Source organism: Rana temporaria, chromosome 10 (assembly GCF_905171775.1).
Source record: "Rana temporaria chromosome 10, aRanTem1.1, whole genome shotgun sequence".
In the NCBI taxonomy this organism is placed as follows: domain Eukaryota; kingdom Metazoa; phylum Chordata; class Amphibia; order Anura; family Ranidae; genus Rana; species Rana temporaria.
This window is the reverse complement of record NC_053498.1, coordinates 58,267,006-58,290,600: the sequence shown is the minus strand read 5'-3', so window position 1 is coordinate 58,290,600 and position 23,595 is coordinate 58,267,006. Positions and strand designations below refer to the sequence as shown.

Below are 23,595 nucleotides of genomic sequence, written 5' to 3'. Positions count from 1 at the left end.
TGTACAGTCTGAACGTGATTTTGTATTTGAAAACGACACCAAAAAGTACTTCAGGTGTTCATCAACCATTAGACACAACCAATATTCTCAAAAAAGGAAGAGAGGACTTTGGCATTGTTGACACATATTTTATTATAAATTAAAACATAAAATTTATTTGCACTTTTGTATTATTGTATTTTTGTCCGTTATGGCCATTTCTTGGTATTTCGAGTTGTTGCTCTTTAAGTGTATGTTATGCAAGGCTCAGTATGTTTCCTTTCTTTTTTTTTTTAAAATGACTGCCCATTATCCTTGCTTTCCAGACCCATCTTGGTCTACAGAGCATATATAAGTATGCCAGTCTCCTCCTTCCATTAGATCTGATGAAAATGCGAAAGCATTGAAACGCGTCATCACTACGAGCCCCTGTCTGACGTCACTTCCTGTTGCCGAGAGCCGTGTGCGCTCCAGGCCTAAAGCACGCCGCCGAACAGGTACTTCCGGGATTCGCTGTTCCCACAGTGCTCTGCCTCGCTTCTTTCCTGGACAGCAACCAACAATATCTTCACCAGAGAAGCCACCATCATCGGCCGACGATCTACAGTGACTAGACTTCCCCTTTTTATGAGCGCATTTTGTACTAATTTTCAGTGAGTAGCAATTTGGCTGTTTTAATGAATTAATAAATTCCATATTATTAGACATACTGCACTTAGTAGGCGCATTTTTTCTTTTTGTTTTTGCTATTACAGGAGTCTTGCTTCACTCTCCAAAGTGCTACCACGGTGTATATGTCATTTTGAACTGTTTATATACGAACTTTAACTATTGGGACTTTCATTACCATCCGTTTTATTATTCTCCAGTTATTGGTCTGTTTCCCTTCCTCCCCTACCCTTTTTATAACAATTTGTCAACTTTTTGTGGTATTGTGGTTCAAATCTCCCTCTTTTGCGGCGTCATTGTGTTTGTTTTTTCATGACCGTGAATATGTGCCTACCATATTGGACCCCATACCCTGAGGCACAGAAGGGTGGTCAAACAATGAAGTAAAGGGCAAAGGGTCTGTGGATAGAAGAAGCAGCAGACTCTTTTTATACCAGAGATTTAAGGCTGCGAGTGTTAGGGGGGAGGACGAGGAAAGTAAATGTATTTGCCGTCTAAAGTCCCATAATAAGGCCCGCAAGTCATATGGGGACAGGTCTTGTTCCACCAAGGTGGATGCTTTAGGTTCCAGAACCCTAGATAGCAATGCCGCCCTGTGGTATAATTCGAAATCCGGGAGACCCAGCCCTCCTTGGGTTTTAGGATAAGTGAGCAAAGTGTAGCGAATGCGAGATAGGCCCTGGTTCCATACAAATCGAATGGACATGGAGCGCAGGGAAGTGAAGAAGTGTTTAGGGACAGAAATGGGTATCGTCTGAAACAAATACAACAATTTAGGCAGGGTGTCCATTTTCAGGGAGTTAATGCGACCGAACCAGGGTAACGAGGAGGGGCGCCAGGCATCCAATTCCTTCCTAATTTGGGCTAGCATAGGGAAATAATTAAGGGCATACAAATCTGACAAATTAGAGGGGATCGTTATCCCAGGTAGGATATGCCTTTGGCTACCCATTGGAAGGAGAAATTAGCCTTAACCCCGGCGAGGGTAGAGGGTCATAAGGAAATGTTGAGGGCCTCTGTCTTTGACATGTTCAACTTAAAGTTAGTAAACTCTCCAAACCTATAGAATTCATGCATCAAAGAGAGTAGGTATGTGTGCGGTTGCTGCATATAGACCAGAAGGTCATCCGCGTAAAGGGAGAGTTTGTGAATAGCAGATGGTGTCTGAATCCCCACAATGGAGGAATTCTGCCTAAAGGCCCTAGCCAAGTGTTCTATCACCAGTACGAAGAGTAGGGGCGATAGAGGGCAACCCTGCCGGGTACCGTTGGATATATGGAACTGAGATGATGAGGAGCCATTAACCAGAACGGAGGCCGAAGGTCGGGAATATAGTGCCATAACCTTGAAATCAATCTTAATTTTATTGAATTTTTACCAGTACCCAGATATACATACATTAATATTATAGTCGTAACGACAAAACATACAGATATGCGATACATACTGTCTTAACTGAAACATCGAACAAACAGAGAAAAAGAAAAATAAAGAGAAGAAAAAGAAAAAACAAGATTTCTATGCTGAACCAACTGCATTTGAATCTTTGCTGTTGCAAGAAGAACCATTATCACATTCAATTTCTATATTATACTCTATCCTTTTGCTTTCAATCCATCCAGATCCCCCCCCCCCCCCGTTCACGTGGAAGTGGGAGAAAGAACTCCAAGAGAATATAGCTTTACCCGACTGGCAAAAAAGTTTTATTTTGACTCATAAAACCTCAATAGATACAAGATCACAAGAAAAGGCGTATAAGCTGGTGAGTAGATGGTATAGGTGCCCTTCTACAATGCATCAAATCAATCAAGATATACCTGACATCTGTTGGCGTTGCCTGGAGGCAAAAGGTAGCATGTTACATGTCTGGTGGGAGTGCCCCCCGGTGAGAAGGTTCTGGAAACAAATTTTTGATTTATATGGAAAATTGGAGGATACAGTAATTTGCGCATCCCCCAGAGTGGCTCTCCTAAACATGATCCCAGGTCCCTTAAAAAAGGCAAGAGAGGAGGTGCTTGGACACTTCATAGCAGCAGCTAGAGTAGTTATTCCTCGATATTAGAAGAGAAGGTCAGTACCTTCCCTGGGGGAATGGGCAAAGGAACTGGATCCTTCTAGAGACTTGGAAGGCCTATTGGCACGGGAAGTCGGAAGGGAAGAGCAGTTCTCCCATATTTGGTATGTATGGACTGAGTTTCGAAAATCAGATGAATTCCCAATCTGGGTTAAACGGAACCGCACCGATGAGTAGCTAAGAGATTTTTTTTTCTCCTTTTTTCTTTTTCTTCTCTTTCTTTTTCTCTACGTTTGTTTGTTCGATGTTTCAGTTAAGACAGTGCCATAACCTTGGACACAAGGGCGGGACCAAGGCCAATCTGTTCAAGAGAAAGACGCAAGGACCGCCAATTGACTCAAACAAATGCCTTCTCCGCTCCAAACGAGAGAAGGCACGCTTTAAGATTATGTCGTCGAATGTATGAGACAAGATGGATGGTTTTAGTAGTATTGTCCCTGGCTTCGCGCCCAGGGACAAATCCCACCTGGTCTGAATGGATGATGGAAGGTAAAAGGGGCGAAAAGCGGGTAGCCAAAACTTTTGCAAAGAGTTTTACATCAATGTTGAGGAGCAAGATCGGCCGATAACTACTGCATTGGGCGGGGTCCTTACCCGGTTTGAGTATGACTGAGTTTAGCGGATAAAAGGGCACTAGAGGGAAAATGAGAATCATCTATGTAGGTAAACACTAAAGGGAGCAAAGGGGCCAAGGGCTGGGTAAATGATTTATAAAATCTAGGAGAGAACCTGTCAGGGCTTAGAGACTTTAAAGGAGGTGTGAATTACTGGGCGTGCCGCAATTCATACTGGGAAATGTAGTTCTTACATGAACGAACACCGCAAACCAGGTAGTGAATGAGAGAACATAAACTAGAACGCCGTAGGTGATATAGATGAAGGAATTTAATAGGTATTTACTCGTTTTTCAACAGAATCATTACACTATTCTGTCTATCTACCTTGCAGACATAAATTTTTGGCAAAACATTTTTTTCCTTTACAACTCCTTTAAGCAAAGGCTGTAAACACTTATGTACATGTGATTTTTGTTTTTAGTTATTTATTAAGAAATAAGCAAAGGATTTCAAACAAACTTCCTTCACGTTGTCATTATGGGGTATTGTTTGTAGAATTTTGAGGAAAATAATGATGAATTTAATCCATTTTGGAATAAGGAAGTAACATATAAAAATGTGGAAAAAGTGAAACTGTGAATACTTTCCGGATGCACTGTAAGTCACCTTGGTGGCAAAGCGCAATGGCTTAACAAATGTGCTTCCCCAAATACATATCATGGTGGTATTGCAGCTATTGCGGTGCTCTGCCTTTTTCAGCACTAATGAATTTTTTATACACCCAATAAAAACATTTTTTACCATAACAAAATAATATGCAAGTGGTGACTTAAAACGTCTTTCCTTATCTGAGAATTTTAGCATCATCTAAATGGATGTGGCGCTATAGGTACAGAAAGTTCCAGCAAGAATACTGATCACCGGCTCTTTTAACAAGTTTAAACATAACATGGAGTGGGGCTAAATCTAAAACAATAATAATGTTACTAGGTGAAACACCAAAACATATTATGATGTCTGAATAATAAAAAACTCAGAGAAATGGATTTTATGGTGAGTACAAAAATACTATTTTCTCTTCCGTTCATGAATGGACACAGCATCCTTTGACAGTAGGGACGTCCCCAAGCAGTGTCAAAAAATTTCGAGGGGTGGGAAAACAACACAGCAAACCAGGTTACACCCCAAACAAAACCAGAGTTGCTCAACAAAGGAACTCGAACCATAAACTGCCGCCTGTAACACCTGCGGCCGAAGGAGGCATCAGAAGATGCACACACATCCACCTTGTAAAACTTCGAAAAAGTGTGGATCGACGACCAGGTCGCTGCCTTACACACCTGTAACACAGAGGCATGATGCCGGAAAGCCCAAGAGGCCTGGTCGAATGCGCCGTAACCCGAAAGGAAGGCGCACGCTTCTTCAGGGCATAGGCCTGAAGCACAATCTGTCGGATCCACCTAGAAATGGTGGTTGACGAGACTGCCAGGCCCTCTTGTAGGACCAGCCACCGAAACAAACAGCGAGTCCGACTTCCGGAACGGAACCGTAACAGATAAGTACACTCGTAAGGCCCGAACCACATCCAGAGGATGTAAAGTGGCCTCCACTTGGTATTTCGGCTGAGGACATAAGGATGGAAGAACAATGACCACATTAATGTGAAAAGCCGAAACGACCTTTGGGAGAAAAGACGGCAGCGGCCTGCAGCACCACCTCATCCTTATGGATGACCAAGTAAGGAGCCTTGTAAGACAAGGCCGCCAGTTCAGACAGACACTCGTCTGATCGAGGTAATTGCTACCAGAAAAAAATCACCTTTTGTGACAGTCAAAAAAAACCTCCCGAATGTCCTCAAAGGGAGCATCCTGAAGCACCGAAAGGACTAAATTCAAGTTCCATGGGGGTAGTGGAGGGCGCACCGGAGGGGCCACATGCCAGACCCCCTGAACAAACGTACGCACCAAGGAGTGCGACGCCAAGGGTCGCTGAAAGTAAACAGCCAGAGCAGAAATCTGACTCCTAACCGTACTTAAGGCGAGAGCCTGATCCACTCCCTGCTGTAAAAACAGCAGAATCCTCACGCATAGAGATGTAGGCCTTCCACGTATGATGGTAAATCCTACATGAGGTAGACTTCCGTGCACGCAGCACGGTAGAGACCACCGAGCCCAATGGGCCTCGGTCCTTCAGCCCCTGGCTCTCAACAGCCACGCCGCTAAAGCCAGCGACTGTAAATCAGGGTGGAAGATCAGACCCTGCGACAGAAGATCTTCCCTCAGGGGAAGACGCTAGGGGCGTCTGCCACCAGACGCACCAGGTCCGCGTACCAGGAGTGACGCGGCCAATCTGGGGCGATCAGGATTGATAAAAACCCCTCGGCTTCCACTCTGCGCAGCAGGCGAGGAAGAAGCTTCAGAGGAGGGAAGGCGTAAATTAGGCGATAGTGACCCAAGGCACCACCAACGCGTCCGCCCACAGGTCCTTCGACCTGGCCACGAACCGTGGCACCTACCGATTGAGACGGGACGCTAGAAGGTCCATGTCCGGAGTGCCCCACTTCTGGCACAGACCCTAAAACACCTGCGGGTGGAGAGACCACTCTCCTTGGTTTAGGGAAGTCGACTTGCCAATTCTGTACTCCCAGAATGTACACGGCCGATAGAGCCGGAACGGACCTTTCGGCCCACCGAAGGATGTTCGCGACCTCCGTCGCTGCAGCTGAACTCCGTGTGCCTCCCTGATGATTGACGTACGCCTCGGAGCTCCAGAATATTGATCGGTAGGCAGGACTCCTGAGTCCAGCGCCCCTGGGCTGACTGGGTGCCCCAAACGGAGAGGCTGGCATCCGTCGTGACCACTGTCCAGTGGCACGGCAGAAAACGACTTCACGGTCCGAAGCACCGGAGACGCCAGCCACCACACCAGGGGAGACTTGACCAGTTGACTCAATTGAATCTGGTAATCGAGAGATGACGGAAGCTTGTCCCAACGCGACAGCAGTTCCCTCTGTAGCACCCTGGTGTGGAATTGGGCATACGGAACCGCCTCGAAAGAGGCCACCATCAGACCCAGAACCCTCATGCAGATTTGCAGAGATGACCACTTCTGGGACGACAACTGCTGCACTGCAGATTGCAGAGTCTGAAGTTTCTCCGTTAGGAGAAAATCAACTCTAGCCTCGGCGGAATCCAGGACTAGTCCCAGGTATTCCAGTCCCTGAGACGGAATCAACACCGACTTCTGGACAATACAGAAGCCAGCCAAACTCTTGGAGAGTCTGACACGCGATAGACACGTCCTCTACTAATTTTGAGTCCGAAGAAACTCGTAGGAGAATGCCGTCCAGATATCCCACGATAACAAACCCCCGCTGTCACAGCAGGGCCAGTATCGGGACGAGCACCCTGGTGAAAACCCGTGGTGCCAACACCAAGCCGAATGGGAGGGCCACAAATTGAAAATGGTCCTCCCCGACCACAAAGCACAGAAATCTCTGGTGCTTTGAGCATATGGGAACATGCAGGTACGCGTTCATGACATCTAAGGACGCCAGAAAATCCCCCTGATGGAGTGCCGCTATCACCAAGCGAATCGACATCATCCTGAATTTTTGCACTTTGACAAAACAAACGAGGGCCTTGAGGTCCAGGATTGGACGGACCCCGTCCTTCTTGGGGACTACAAACAGATTGGAGTAAAACCCCTAAAACCGTCCCATCTAGGGAACTGGCACAATCACTCCCCCGACCAGAAGATCCTGGACAGCCCCTGACGGAGCCAACCGGCGAACCGGAGGAAGCCAGAGGTTGGAGGAAAAAAAGAAAAATCCTATTTGGTAGTCGAGAGAAACTATCTTGTACCCCGAGGAAACTACTTTGCAACCCCAACGGTCGGAGAGGAGAGACCTCCACTGAGCCGCGAATTCACGAAGCCGGTCCCCCACCAGAGACACGGGCAGACCTTCAGGCGGAAGCAGGTATGTCCGCAGACTTGTTGGGCTTGCGGTACCAGGTGCGGGGGTCTTAGCACCTTGCAAACCTTCCCCCACCGAACAGGGCGGGCGAAAGAAAAAAAAAACGCTTGGGGGTAGTAAAGGAGGGCCCTTGCTCATGGCGAGGCCCCTAGCCCTTCCCAGACTGTGGGAACAGTGTGCTCATACCACCCGTGGCATCCATAAAGATGCCATTCAGGGATGCCCCAAAAGACCGTTCACCCTTAAAGGACAAATCAAACAAGGCCTTCTCTGAGGACTGGTCCGCAGACCAGCACTTCAGCCACACAAGGTGGCGCAGTACCACCGCATAGGCGGAAGCCCTGGAAAGCAAAAGCGTAACCAGGACCGACTCACAGACACATTTTAGACCCAGAACTAATTGTTCAGCCATGTCCTTGCAGGTCTCGGAAGCCTCCAGCTCCTGCAGCAAACAAACGTTGCCCGTACAGTCCGAGTCCGTGACACCAGAGCCCCGGCAAAAAACGGTTTCACAGCCAAACCCCCTACCGCGAAGATGGAGCGGGCCACAGCCTCCATTCTCCCATCCGCGGGGTCCTCAAAGGCAGGAGCCCCATCCACATGGTGGTTAGCTCAACCTGGACACGGGAGGGTCCACGGACGGAGGAGAGACCCACTTTACTAAAAACGTCCTCCACAAAGGGATAACGGGTCGCAATGCACAAACTGTCTGCGGCGTATCCCATTCCTTTTGGAACAAACAGTCCCAAAAAAGGAATACAAGGAAAACATTGTCAGTGCGTGGCGGTTTGCGGGACCAAAAAAGGACAGGCACAGCAGGTGCCCCCGCCCCATCCTCAAGTACTGAGTATCACGTCTGCAGAAAAAATAGCTCCAACAATTCCCATCAGTAACCGACCCTGAATCAGAGTCGCTCTCACTGTGCGCGTGGGTTAAGCCTGCATCATCTGACAATACAGAGTGTCAGAGATATCCCCAGAAGCAGGCCAGGGGGGCGCTAATATACCCTCCATCCGGCCACCAGTCGCTTCAAACCTGGCGAGAAAAAACGCCACCAACATTGCCATAGCAGATGTGGCAGGGGGAGGGGCAGCAAGGGTTAACTCAGGCTTACCGGGGAAGACGTACCTGTCCAGGCTCCATAATGCCCCCCCCCCGCTGTGTCACCTAACTGCAAAGAAATACCCACGGTCACCTCCCGGCCTTACTGAGTATGGGGGCCCCCAGGGAAACTCACCACCTCACCCAGGTGCAGTGCGGTCTGAGAGGAGCCTAAGTGTGCAGAGAAGCCGGCTGTGCTGCGTCTGTCCCTCAGGCAGATTTGCGGTCTTTTCTGCAGCCCTAAAGCGGCCACACAAGGCCAAACGATTTCTAAGATGGCCGCCGTATGTGTAAAAAACAGCACAGGTCCACAAGAAAATGGCCACCGAGCTATATAAAGCGCGACTCCGGCAAAATGGGGGCCGTTGCGCATTTAAAAAGACAGTGACAGCAAAAAAACAGTACAGCACAAAATCACCATAGCACATAAAAAGGCCCTGTAGTGAACACACACAGCGCCCTGCAGTGAACACACTCAGCCCCTGCTACGCACACAGGTACAGGTGTACCAAAAACCGCAGAAAACCCCACCTCACAGCCGCTACCCAAATGGGAAAGGAGGGAGAGGAAATAAGGGAGAGAGGAAAGCAGGGCAAGCCCTCAGTTGACCTCCCAGGGGAAAATTCCAGCCAGACCACTTACCTGAGCAAGGGGCCACTACTTACCCGTCCTGCGACCACCGGCTGGAGGTATCCCAGACAGAACCAACGTCTGCTAAATGGCATGGCTGTCGGCCAGACACACTGTGACAAAGCCATATGTGTGCCATAGAACAAGATGCTCCACTGCCGCCCCTGGAGCAACGGGGCCTGTCGTGGACGTCCCAAAGCTGAGCTGAGGGCCGGCACACGCTCGATGGCCGAACATGGGGCGACGACAAGGGTCAAGACCCAGCCTGTCACCCAGTCGGCTGTTGATAGAAGAATCACAGAATTCAAAAATGCAGGAACAAAATAATAAAAAGCGAGAAAAATCGCAAGAAAAAAATCTCCAGAGTACAGGACTCCAGAAGTGCATGACCTCTCCTGTCGTTAGGCAGGAGAAAACTGAGGCTGCTAGAGCAGGGTGTGGGTTATACCCGGGGGGCCACGCCCCCTGGGAGGAGCTGCACTGAGGAATGTGTTGTTAACACTTAAAGTGCTTTTTTTCTGCCCAAACTCTCCTAAAGGAAGCAGATATAACCCTACTGTCAAAGGATGCCGTGTCCGTCCATGAACGGAAGAGAAATAGGCTTCCTACGACCGACGTAAGTTTCCTACGCCGTCGTATTCTGGGCGCATATTTACGCTGGCCGCAAGGGGCGCTCCCATTGATTTAGGATTCGAATATGCAAATGAGTGAGATACGCTGATTCACAAACGTACTTGCGCCCGGCGCATTAATATACGCGGTTTACGCAAGTCGTACGTCCGGCGTAAAGTTAAGCCTCATAAAGCAGGTGCAAGTCATGTTAAGGTATGGACCAGGGAACAGCCGTCGTATTTTACGTAGTAGTATGTGAATAGGGCTGGGCGTACGTTACATTCACGTCCTAGGCAGTGATTCAACGTATCTTAGGGAGCATTTCCGACGTGATTCTGAGCATGCGCACTGGGATGCGTCCACGGGACGGCGCATGCGCCGTTCGTTCGGCCCATCATTTGCATGGGGTCACGGTTCATTTAAATGGATCACGCCCACTTCCACCTACTTTGAATTAGGCCGGCTTACGCCAAAGAATTTACGTTACGCTGGCGCAACGTTGGGAGCAAGTGCTTTGTGAATACTGTGCTTGCCGCTCTGCGATACGTCGGAGTATCGTATATTCGATACGCTACGCCGGCATAACTATGCGCTGAGGTACGAGAATCCGGGCCTATATATATATATATATATATATATATATATATATATATATATATATATATATATATATTTATATATTTATATTAGAATGCAAGAAATTATTAACCCAAAATATATGAATGTTATGTGCAATAAATATAAAACAGTAAAAATCAGTTCCATTGGGGTTGGACAGCGCTTCCAAAATTCAGTGCTGCGTGAACCACACCAATTATAAATAAAGTACATTAATAAAAAGTGCTGTAAATTTCCAAATCCAGGGATAATAAAAAAAAAAAAAATGTGCAATCCAGCGTCCAATCCGAATGCTCCACCACTATGCGCAATGGCTGTTCACCTTAGGATTCAATGTAACACACTTTAATTTAATCACAGATCTCCAAAGGGTACATATTTCTCAGTGATTGATGGCACTCAAATGGCCAGCGCAAGAAATAGGAATCCACATAGTGTATTAAAAAATGTAGACTTGCAGTTAAAAATGCTAATGGCTCCCATCACTTTCAGTCGCGGTCGAGACAGGAAGTGCGGATTTGTCAGCGTTCTGCAGCTGTGTGACCCTGCGGTCCCATTCGTTTTGATGCCCATTAGCAATTTTAACTAAGTCTCCACGGTTTTTAAATAAACGTATTACTACCACACTATGTGGATTATCATTCCTATTCCATGTGCTGGCCGTTTAAGTACCATCTATCACTGAGCGATATGTACCCTATGGAGATCTGTGATTCAATTGAAGTGTGTTACATTGAATCCTAAGAAAAGTGGCCATTGCGCACAGCGGTTGAGCACTCTGATTGGACACTGAATTGCATATTTTTTCTTACCACTGGATTTGGAAAATTATTACAGCACTTTATTATTAAACTTTATGTATCATTGGTGTGGTCCACACATCACTGAATTTTGGAGGCACTGCCCATTGGATATTAACTGATTTTTACTGTTTTGTATTTATTGCACATAACATTCATAGATTTTGGGTTATTATTTTCTTGCATTCTATGTTTTTTTTTTGTCAGATTGAGATTTTATTCAGATATCAATATTTTTGTGTTTCTCCTGGGAATATTATTATTGTTTTATATTTAGTGCCACTCCATTTCATTTTTAAACTTCTTTTTTGTTTATGTGGTGAAATTACAGGTTTTAGCAGCTTTATCCACACTTTTTATACATTTTTGAACATCATTGTCCTAGATTCTTTGTTCACAATTTTTTCTGTTATATTTTAATTAAGGTTAATTTCTTTTTTGGCACCTACTCATCTTACACAGTGTAGCACATATGTTAATTTACCCCTTAAAATGGTTCTTTTAATAACTTTGCTTTATCTAAAAGGATAAGCACACTTTAAAACAAAAACGTGGAGGTTTCGCCATTTACATTTAGTGGTGCAAGTCTTCACTGTCCTGGCTACTCCTGAGAATTAGTGCACCATAGACTTTGATGGAGCGGTCTTCCAAAGCCAGAGATGATCAACAACAGTCTTATAAAAGTCTATAGGACTGTATTATTCAGATGAGGCCAGGACAGTGAAGACTTATACTGCTGCATAGGACCACTAGAGATGGGGGTAATTATGCATCTATGGAGGGGGAGTGTGGGTAAATTAGGTCAGGGATAAAACGGATAAAGAGAAATACAAGTATCTTTAAAACTTATTTTTTTATTTTGCGTTGAAGGTCTCGCCACATACACATGCTACACTAATTGAACGTGTTAACTTAAACATTTTAAATAAACTTACAGCAGTTTTGTACATATGGCTTCCCTTAATGTAATATAGGCAGGATAATACTTTTTGTCAGGTAAATATGAAATATTAAAAAGAGAAAAAAAAGGCTCAATAGCACAGAGGACGGGAAGGACCCCCCACAAATGCCGTAAAGTCTAAATTGAGGTACAAGTTAAAAGTCCACTATAGTGATGGCTGCTGCACTTCTCAGGAAATTGGATCTCCTCTATACACCGTAAAAACAAAAATTAAATGAACACTAAAACCAATTAAGATTGCATTTCTGGTTACGATTTCTCCCATAAGACTCGCCTGCTCATCTGTCAGCCCAGTGGAGCCTCTCCATTACAGGGGACACAGTGGCTGTACCCAGCTCATTACAGATCTACTTGCCATCCTCACCATCGTGCAGCCAGGGTTCCAGCCTGTTGCAGTGTGATATACAGAGTCTACCAAGCCACCTCTGGACCATTGGCCGCCTGTAATAGATGTACAGACTGTGATTGATATGTCCAATTTCTCTACCATCCTGTGAGTGCAATCTTAATTGATTTTAATGATTATTAAATAAATACTTGAGATGGCGGCGCCTGTTTCCTTTTGGTTTTTACAAAATATTAAATATTACATTTAAATACATTGAGGAAGCCATGACCTCCTTTCATATTTTTTTCCAGGTTCTCCCCATCTCCTGTTGGAAAACGTGTTTACAGAGCTCAAAAGCTCAAGCTGATTTTTTTTTTTACACTGTTAAATCAGTCAAAGCAGTGGCTGCACCCCACCAACCTCTGTTTGGGGTTCAGTGAGAAAGAGTGAACCCAAAGGCAGGCAGCTTCTCTCGAGCACTTTGGCAATACATTATCATGTATAAAATATTCATTTGACAACATAAATGGATATACATATCCAGATAAAACATCAATTTAAAAACATATGGGCTTTTAAAAAAATACAATTGATGCACAGCGAATGTAGTTTCTCTTGACTGTAATAAAATACATTTCATTTACCTATAGTGACAGTATAAATAGAGTTGGCATATCCATCATAATTACAGTTATCATTGTATTGGCCTCCATTACCACTGGCCACTACAAAAATGCTTCCAAATCCTTTCCGTCCAGCAATGACTCCGTGCTGTAGGGCAGCCTAAAGGTGGGAGTAAAAAATAAAGATATTCATACAATATGCTATAGTGTTATAGATACAAAGATTCTGGTGAGGAAATGTGTTGTGAGAGACTGAACACCCGTTTAAAAAGGAAAGTGCACGTTTAGGACTTCCCAGTCTAAACTCAGTACTTCATTTATCATGTCTGTATTGTAAAAAAAATTAAATAACCATGTACTGATATTATGACTTACATCTGGCAAGGCCGCATTTCTCTCTCCCAGGAGCTACCATCATGTTCATGTTTTATTCTGTATCAGACTTCAGTGCAGAGCTTGGCTTCCTATATTCCCAGAGGGAACTGGGATCTCATAGAATCTGGTTATCATCTGATCCAAGGTCTCCTATTTAACCTGCTTTAAGTCTGCCCTATAGAAGATTTATTGCTACAGAGCTGCACCTGTGCATCAGATCACGTTTATATTCACGAGATCTGACACTGCCGGGTAGGGGGCACGCATGATTACACAAAGCGAAAGCCAATCGAAGGGTGAAGGGTACGCAATGTCCTCCGGCACCCATCAGTCAGGCAGAGACACAGAACTGTGATCTGCCTGTGTAAAAGCTTGCTGTTCTGACAGGAGGAAAGGGATGGTGTTTGTGTGCCTGCAAAGAAGGGAATAAATTCCATCTCTTCCCCTGTAAAAGCACCTAACACAGTATAGTAAAAGACTGGCTAGGCACACAGTTAACCCTTTGATGGCCCCTGATGTTAACCCCTTCCCAGCCAGCGTCATTGGTACAGTAACAGTGCATTTTTTTGCACTGATTACTGTAATAATGTCCCTGGTCCCCAAAAAGTGTCAGTTAGTGTCATAATGTCTGCTGCATTATCGCAGCTGATCGCCACCATTACTAGTATAAAATAAATAATAAAAAAAAAATATCCCATAGTTTGTAGACAGTATAACTTAAGGGAACCAATCAATTTACGCTTATTGGGATTTTGTTTACAAAAAATATGTAGCAAAAAACATTTTTTTTTTCATTGGATATATGTTTTATAGAAGAAAGTAAAATATATTATTTTTTACTTCAAAATTGTTAGACTTGTTTGTCTATAGTGCAGATAAAAAAAAAAATGCAGCGGTGATCAAATACCAGCAAAAGAAAGCTCTATTTGTGAAAAAAAAAAAAAGAAGACATACATTTTATTTGGATACAGTGTCACAATTATCAGTAACATAACAGTGCCGTATTGCAAAAAATGCCTGGTCATGAAGGGGGTAAATCTTCTGGAGGTCAAGTAGTTATTGCATAGAGGCAAAGAGGGAAATATGGCAGGGAAAAAAATGCAATTTGTTTTGTTTCATATAAAATTTTGTTTACATAGAGGAAATGATTACATTTTTAGTGTGATTAAACAAAGTACCTTTCCCAACTGATGAGGTCCATCAACAGTCTTTCCATCATCATCAGGGCCCCAGCTTAAAAATGTAAACAATAAAATATGAGTAAAAAAAATCACATTCTAGTAGTTGAACAAAATACTTTGACGGCCCTAAAAGTAAAAGCAAGAGAAATACAGAGCCTGAAACATTCCCCTCCACAAATACATCTTCTTTCTAGCAGCATTGTCGGACATGAGAGAAACCTGTCCAACCATTCTGCTTAGAAAAGAAGGGACAGATCTGAATGAGACCAAGTATTATATGCAGGGCCGCCATCAGGGGGGTACAGGCAGTACACCTGTAAGGGGCCCGGATGGCAACCTCCCCTTTTTTTGTAAGGGGCCCCGCTTTTTTTTTATATATTTATTTTTTTAATTTTAATTAAAGGGCCCAGAGGTCCCCATGCCACTCCCCCCCCAATTCGTGGCACCCCCCTTGCTTCTCAATTCACGCCCCCCCCAATTCGCAGCACCCCCCCCCCCCCCCGGTTCTCTGCTCCAGGGGGCCCATGCCTGAAGCTGTGTAATTCCTGATGACGGCCCTGACTATATGCATACCGCCCAACCTTTTGAGATGAGAATGAGGGACGCCGATCAGCAAATGTATGCAGGCATAAGACACACACCCTTGCCACGCCCCCTTAAAGGAGAATCGTACAAAAAAAAAAAAAAAAAAAAGATTTGGTAGCCCCACGAGTGCTTTTTTTAACCACTACTATTGCTTTATATTGGCTTTTGGAATTTACAAATACAGCAATTTAGAACACAGATAGATAAAAAGTGCATTTTATATACATCTATATAGATCAGACCAAAATGAGGGACAAATGAGGAGGAATGAGGGACATTGCTCCAAATCAGGGACAGTTGGGAGCTATGCTATATGCACTTAGTCCCCTATAAAGTTAAAATAAAACTACGGTATATAGTATTTTAACTCCCCAGGGTAACTAATGCATATAGGACTTGGTTCAGTTCAAAATCTGTGCCTAGTTTTTAAGCAGCATGGTTGGATAATGTCCAACAATGGCACTAGAAAGTAGATCAATTTGTGACTGATAGCTCTGCTCTGGCATCGACATTAAAATATATATATATCTCATAGTGCATGTTTTCATTCTTGTGTGCACGTGGGGTGATTGGGTTGTTTTTTCCCTTTATTTAAAAAAGATTTTATTTCATTATAAAATTTTGTTTTTTAAAAACATTTTTTTTTTTCCCATTTAACTTTTTTGCTAACAGAAGTGGGCTAGGTGATACCATGGGCTCTTTTTGTAGCCATCAGGGTCACTTCTGCACTTCAGTGCAGCTAAACACTTACTAAAATGCATAAAGCTTGCTGAAAAACAAAACAAAAAAAAACACCTTGTTAAAATTTGACACTATTAATATACACAATGCTTCATCTAAATTATCACCAATAAAGTCTGCAAATCAAAGAGCATCAAAGACGAAAAAGAGCCAAAACCACAAAATCATCAGTTTTGTAAATGGCTACAGTAGATGTACAGCTTTAATCACCTGCAACTGTAGATATCATTGATCTGATAGTGTTTGTTGAAAGCAATTGCCTCCATGCTGTCTGTGAGAGGGCCATCGAGAACTCGGATCCCTGAAATAAATAAATAAGTGTTATAAGATACAAGTAAAAGGATGAAACGTGTAGATGCTGAGACAGGGGTCATACCATTAACAGATATTCAGCAACTATTAGGGTGAGCTACCAGTTATAAAAACAGTCTCATTAACCAAGAAAGACCACTAACAAAACCAAGAAATTAAACCACTCACGAAGCACGATTTCAATGCACTGCTGAATAAAAGCCATTTAAGGTGCAGAGATGTCTTTATATGATCATTCTCAGTGGCTTTTGCCATCTTGAACAATCCTGGCATACAGGGCAGAATAAAGGCTTTTAAACCACCAAGGCAGAGATGGTTGATGCCTTTCTCCTCGGTTCTTTCAGGTCTGACATTCTCTGTCTGGATGTACACATTACTGTCCATCACTGGACATACTGTATCACACTGCTATTGTTGCTTTCTCAGCTTTATTAGAATGGCTAAAACCATCATTGGTATGCACACCTGCACGGAAGCTGAAGAACAGCGATAGATGGGACATTGTCCAGTAAGCCTTGTGCAGAGAGTAAACATACATCAATTCAACTAGATAAGCCATGCATCTAAGCCAATTTTACTCCCAATAACCCCAAGCTATATGGATGACTATGGAATCTGATTCCTGTCGCCCGGAACCAATCTCTCACATTATGAGGCTACCAATGAAAGAGACCGACTATAATTATGTCCAACTCTGTCCAACACTGTTAAAAAAAGAGAGAGTTCACCCCGGGCCTCACTCCCCTTGCGTTCGAAGGGTGGACTAACCAGGGCTTGATGCGAATAGCCGATCTTTGCGACCACAAAAGGTATGCTATCCGAACGATCCCTAATCGACAAATACCAAATGCTGAACGTTATAGATATACTCAAATACGCCATTATGTACAAACTGTAGCTCGCAAGGGTGATTTAACAACATTGACGTCTATGGAACATTTATGTAGTCAGTATGAAAAAATTTGAGGTCATATATCAGCTATATATACAATTTTGACGTAGGTCTCGACGAAACTGAATTACATGATCCAATGTGAACGAGATTTTCAGGAAACCCTTGACCTTGAAGAATGGCATGCAATATCAGGGGTCGACAAATCCCGGTCGCCATGGCGACTAGAAATAGTGTCCTGGCGACGGCTTTTTTTTTTGTGAGCTGGCGCCATCTGGTGGTGAGCCGTTGGTATTACAAGTTATTACCACCAGATGTGTGAGCTGGAGCCATCTGGTGGTGGCCGTTGGTATTACAAGTTAAGCATTACAGGTTAAACAGCAATTCTAATGTAATTTTTCTCTATTTTCACTGCCATCTTCTTCCCTCCAATTAGAACCCCCAAACATTATATATATTTTTTATCCCAACACCCTAGAGAATAAAATGGCGATCATTGCAATACTTTCTGTCACGCCGTATTTGCGCAGCGGTCTTACAAGCGCATTTTTTTGGGAAAAAATTACACTTTTTTTAATTAAAAAATAAGACAACAGTAAAGTTATCCCCATTTTTTTTAATATTAAGAAAGATAATGTTACGCCGAGTAAATTCATACCCAACATGCCACGCTTCAAAATTGCGTCCGCTCGTGGAATGCCGACAAACTTTTACCCTTTAAAATCTTCATAGGCGACGTTTAAAAAAATCTACAGGTTGCATGTGTTGAGCAGAATATGCCATATTCGATTTCGCGATATATCTCGAATATATATTCGAATATTCGAGATATATTCGCTAAATTCGAATATTCGTGATATTTTATCGAAATTAAATGATTGCGATTTTTCGCTATTGCGAATGCGAAAATAATTGCGATTTTTTTGATAACTGCGGTAGGAGCACTCTGATTGGCTCAGAATATTCGTGATATTTTATCGAAATATCGCAACATGCGAATGCGATATTTATTGCGCAATTTCGAGAAATGCTGGAGGAGCGCTCTGATTGGCTCAGAATATTCGTGATATTTTATCGAAATATCGCAACATGCGAATGCGATATTTACTGCACAATTTCGACAAATGCTGTAGGAGCACTCTGATTGGCTCAGAATATTCGTGATATTTTACAATACAAAATAATTGCGAATATTCGGCAAAAGCGGAAGGAGCACTCTGATTGGCTCAGAATATTCTTGATATTTTACAATACAAAATAATTGCGAATATTCGGCAAATGCAGAAGGAGCACTCTGATTGGCTCAGAATATTCTTGATATTTTACAATACAAAATAATTGCGAATATTCGGCAAATGCAGAAGGAGCACTCTGATTGGCTCAGAATATTCTTGATATTTTACAATAGAAAATAAAAAGTGTTTTGCATTGGTGGTGATTCTTTACTCTATCCATCTGTCACAGCCGTTTGTCAATCAAACACCTTGAAGATTGAACACGTTCATGCTGCATGCTTTGGACTTTTTTTCACTTCACATATCAAAGACATTTTTATGAAAGATTATTTTTCTATTATTGGGACTATATTTCTTTATATATTTGTTTCACTGTGTATTTCACAAGTTATTTGCGCTTGCTTATTTTATAATTTGCCCACATGTCTTGTCACTAGACATATTTTTTATTCTTGTAGAGCGACTCCATTTTCTGTCTTGTATTAAATTATGTTGTATAACATTTTTGAGTTGCTGCTGTATTCTCCCCTTTTTTTAAGGTATGCGCAATTTTTTCCTTCTTACAAAAAATAATAATATCAAACATACAAATATTCATAACAGAAACATACACAAAGCCCCCCCCTTTTGCATCAGAGACAATCAGAGTTCTCCTACCACAGTTATCGAAAATTCGCAATAATTTTCGCATTCGCAATAGCGAAAAATCGCAATTTTTTTTTTTTCAATTTGGCAACATAAAAGGATCGCCTCAGCTTAGCTACTCGGCCCAGGGTCTCTAATCATACCAGCAATGCTTTTAGACGTCGATAGGATGTGATCTGTTTTAAAAATCAAATTGAAAAAATGCGAATATTCGGAATTGCGAATATTCACCGCGAAATTCGAAATATAGCGCGATTTCTCGAATATGCTATATTCGAGTCGAATATTCGCAATGCGAATATTCGTGAGCAACACTAGTTTTGAGTTACAGAGGAGGTCTAGGGCTAGAATTATTGCTCTCGCTCTACCAATCGCGGCGATACCTCACGTGTGGTTTGAACACCGTTTACATATGCGGGCGCTGGTCACGTATGTGTTCGCTTCTGCGCGCAAGCTCGTCGGGACGGGGTGCGTTTTCTGGCTCCTAACTTTTTTAGCTGGCTCCTAGATTCCAAGCAAATTTGTCAAACCCTGTCAGAGACAGCATCTTGATCGCTTGTCAATACCTCAATTATAGAAGCTAACTATAAGGTCTTATTGAGATAGTATATGGTTACCGGCCAGACTGGCCACCTTTGTTCCCAGAGCCACCTCTAGGTGTTTTAGAGGATGCGGCCAAGAGGGATCCACCTATCACATATGGTGGACATGCCCCAAGGTCAGGAGAGTTTGGATCAGGGTCTGCAACTTTATATATATATATATATATATATATATATATATATATATATATATATAAACTGCGCCAAGTAGGAAACCAGATATCAGGCTGGTAAAAAGCAATGATAATAGATAATATGAATAAAAGCACATTCAGTCCAATAAAAAGTTTGTAGCAGCACCATGTGTCAGCAAAACTTCAGTGTGAACAAACACCACCAAAATGGGCTCCACATCAGATTAGCATCAGACTGGGGAGGGATCCAGGGAGCAGATCTCAAATTGCACCACATCGATGATTGAACATATCCTCGGTATATAAATAAAAACGGACCATATCGTGATACCGTACGAAATATTTAATAAAAATGCATAAGACATGTACTTACAAACATCTCATGATTAAAAGCATGTATGTATGCCGGCCAGCAATAGGAGCCCTTCCTCCTTCAGATGGAACGCGGTGACGTCAGTGTGCGCCTTCCCAGACGATGTTTCGTCATTAACAGGCATTCTCAATAAGTACATGTCATGCATTTTTATTAAATATTTCGAACGGTATCACGCTATGGTCCGTTTTTATTTATATACCGAGGATATGTTCAATCATCGATGTGGTGCAATTTGAGATCTGCTCCCTGGGTCCCTCCCCAGTCTGATGCCAATCTGATGTGGAGTCCATTGAATAAAATCTGTCTACATGCCTAATGTTTGGGTGGTTCTGGTAAGCGGCTTTCAGTTTGGTGGTGGTGTGTTCACACTGAAGTTTTGCTGACACATGGTGGTGCTGCTACGAACCTTTTATTGGACTGAATGTGCTTTTATTCATATTATCTATTATCATTGCTTTTTACCAGCCTGATATCTGGTTTCCTACTTGGCGCAGTTTACTTCTATATTGGACTTTATATGCTTATCACATTTCTTCTGCTGCCTTGACGCATATATATTTAGAACGTTTTTGACAAGCGCAGTTTTTTCTCCCTATACAACTTCATATATACCCTTACCCAGATTAACCTGACAAAATCAGCAAAACATGCATTTCTGGGTAGCAGGGGCCTCCAAGTCTCAGAGACGGCTTCTTACATTTATATTCATTTCAGCGAAAAATAACTATAGCCAGGAATTGGAGGTCTGCTGCCCTGCCATTTGATCAGCTTAAATACAAAATGTCATAGCTGATGTTAAATAAAAGTTTGACAGCTATAGCGCAAAATCACATGAAACCATTTCACAAAGTATGGGATCCATGGATGAGATATGTGACAAACGACCCCAGGACGTTCACAAACTAAATCTATTTTGAAGGTTACAAGTTTTGTTTAATTTGTTATGTGGTTTCTCTTATTCACCCTCAGCGGACCATTGCCTACCTGGGATATGGAGGGAGGCGCCCGTGTGACGGGAGGAGCCTGGCTCCCCCGATAGTTGGATGGGGAGCTGGTTCTTCCCTGCGGGTGAAACATACGCCAGGGCATGAGATGGGAAACCTGCCTTAAATTAGGGACACAATGGTCCAGTTTAAGAATCTTGGTTGAGATGGGCAAATGTATCTTACTTAATTGAGCAGATGTGTTATAGTCCACATCAGGAAGTGATAATGGTTTATGTATGCCTTACAAGATAGATTCCTCAAGTCTCTCAAGATATTCAATGTATGACTCCCTAAATACTATGCAATGCAAAAGCGGAGATTATCCTTTTTTGTTCTTTTTTGCCTCTTGTATTGTAAAACTTTAATAAAAACTATTGAAACAAAAGCCAATTTTACACATTTGTTTTTTGCATTTACAAACCTGCAACTCTGCTTCCATAGGCCACACCAACTGCACAGAAATTATTGTTGGGTACTGCAGCAATTTCCCCAGCACAACGGGTTCCATGATGGTTGTCACTAAATTTGTCAGGATGAGGCATTGGGTCTGGATCATTAGAGTTGAGGTCATAGCTACCTTCCGGACTCTGGGGAAGAGAGTGTTCCAGTTAGGATTGTTACTACACATACTAAAGTACCCTAACTTTAATAGGGAAATTTCAGGAAAAAAAAAACTTTCCACAGCCCCCTGCGTATAAGACGCAGGCACAGTTTACCCTCCATTTTCAGGCTAAAAAAGTGAGTGTTATACGCCAATAAACACAGTATTTGTTATGCAGTGTCCTACATCACAAAGATTTGTCAGCTGAAAATGCTCACATAATTTGACTGAATGTCCTGGTTTGTATACTGGACACCATCATCTACGACCACCACAGTGACTCCCTGGCCAGTAACATTTCTTTCCCACACACCAGTAATATTAATGTCCATTCCAGGGTACCGAGTATTGTTCTGCAGAAGAAAACAGATCATAAAGTGTTACACAAGTATTGGAAAACCCGCAGGAATAAACAACACCACAATAAAGCCTTGTAGTCATAGATATGCTTGCTATTCAGGTGTACTTCTTCCCTCTGGCAGGTCACAGGGTTAGTGCACTTATCTCTAGACATAGCCACCAGTAATTTTGTGCTTTATCAGATACTTTGGTAGCAGCAACCGTGTTTATGTGTTCAAAAGTTCAACAAGCACAGGGTAAAACACAAATGCTCTCCTGAATTATTTCCCTAAAGGCCCATTCACACCATGAATCACACAGGAGCGATTCACAAGCAATTTTACCCTATTCATTTGTATGGCGGAAATCATGTTGGACCTCAGCAAAAGTAGTACATGCGCTACTTTACAAAACCCAGAGCAAAATGTCATAAACCCACATTTTATTCACAATAGAAAACAAATGAAATGTAGCTGATGAATGAACAATTTTTTTAATTGATGGCAGCAACACATCTCAGAGTTGGGACAGGACCATGTTTATGACAGTGTAGCACCCCCTGTACTTTTAACATTCTGCTAATGTCTGGGAACTTACGAGACCAGTTGCTGGAGTTTTGGGACAGGAACGTTGTCCCATCCTAGCCTGATATAGGATTTTAACTGCTCAACAGCCCTGTGTCTGATGTATTTTTCATTTCAAGATGCACCAAATATTTTCAAATTGTGAAAGGTCTGGACTGCAGGCAGGCCAGTTAAGCACCCATAGGAGGAAAACAAGGGAAGAGGCGCCTCTGGGTGTAATAGTTTAAAACAATTTAATAAGGTTAAAAACTTAGGTAATGGTCACTCACATTTTAGAAGTGACAAATAGGCATGCAAGTCAGTAATCCTGAGGTGGGGAGAGGTGTCATCCGGCCGTCACTGTCATCCAGGGTCTGCTGGAGCGCTGTGTGGACTCACTGTCACCGCTGATGGAGGTGGTTGGCTGCGATGGGGAATCTTTCCAAAACGAGGCTTGGAGTGCAGGTGGACAGCAGGCGAGGGATGATGGCGTCACCGGATATGCAACACGTTTCCGAGTGACAGGCAGCGAGTGGTGAAGCTGCCGCACTCCTTTTTCAAGCATATCAGCCAGCCTTTTCCACTCATCTCGCCACTCCCCTTTTTCACAACCATCCTATTACTGCAACTCCTTCTCTAGCCTCATCTCGGCACTCCCCCTTTCTCGCAACCTCCATAGCACTACGTCCCCGCTTTGCTCCGCCCCCTACGTCCGCGCTCTGCTCCGCCCCGTCTTCTCCCCACTTGGCCCATTTAAATCTAGCTCCCTGTCCCTCGTCTCACATACTTGAAAAAGGAGTGCGGCAGCCTCACCACTCGCTGCCTGTCACTCGGAAACGCGTCCCTCCTATAGATTTGGAACATGGTTTCTGTTCCCCCCTGATGGCAGCCCTGAAAGTGTATAACCTCTTCAACAATTTACAGACTTTCAATATTCATCCCTGTGTCAGCTAATGTTAAACATTATATATTGACTTTAACCCTTGCTCTCATATGGTGCTGACTTGATACCTGAAGCATTGTTCACTTGCGCATTTTTTACTTGTATTGTACAGTTAAGCACCCAGATCTTCAACTACTTCTTCTACTAGCCATGCTGT

At 43.3% G+C, this 23,595-nt stretch overlaps 1 protein-coding gene across 4 annotated transcripts in view; it reads right to left on the bottom strand.

The window, feature by feature from the left end:
* The window catches only part of PCSK7 (proprotein convertase subtilisin/kexin type 7), a 119,878-nt gene that overhangs the window by 66,175 nt on the left and 30,108 nt on the right, over positions 1 to 23,595 (bottom strand). For all 4 annotated transcript variants that reach the window (XM_040327650.1, XM_040327651.1, XM_040327654.1 and 1 more), the window contains exons 3-7: positions 21,812 to 21,946; positions 21,414 to 21,579; positions 16,021 to 16,111; positions 14,482 to 14,536; positions 12,950 to 13,088 (exon numbers count right to left, since the gene is read on the bottom strand). In XM_040327650.1, the coding sequence (XP_040183584.1) occupies positions 12,950 to 13,088; positions 14,482 to 14,536; positions 16,021 to 16,111; positions 21,414 to 21,579; positions 21,812 to 21,946 (586 nt within the window). The remainder of the gene's footprint in view (positions 1 to 12,949; positions 13,089 to 14,481; positions 14,537 to 16,020; positions 16,112 to 21,413; positions 21,580 to 21,811; positions 21,947 to 23,595) is intronic.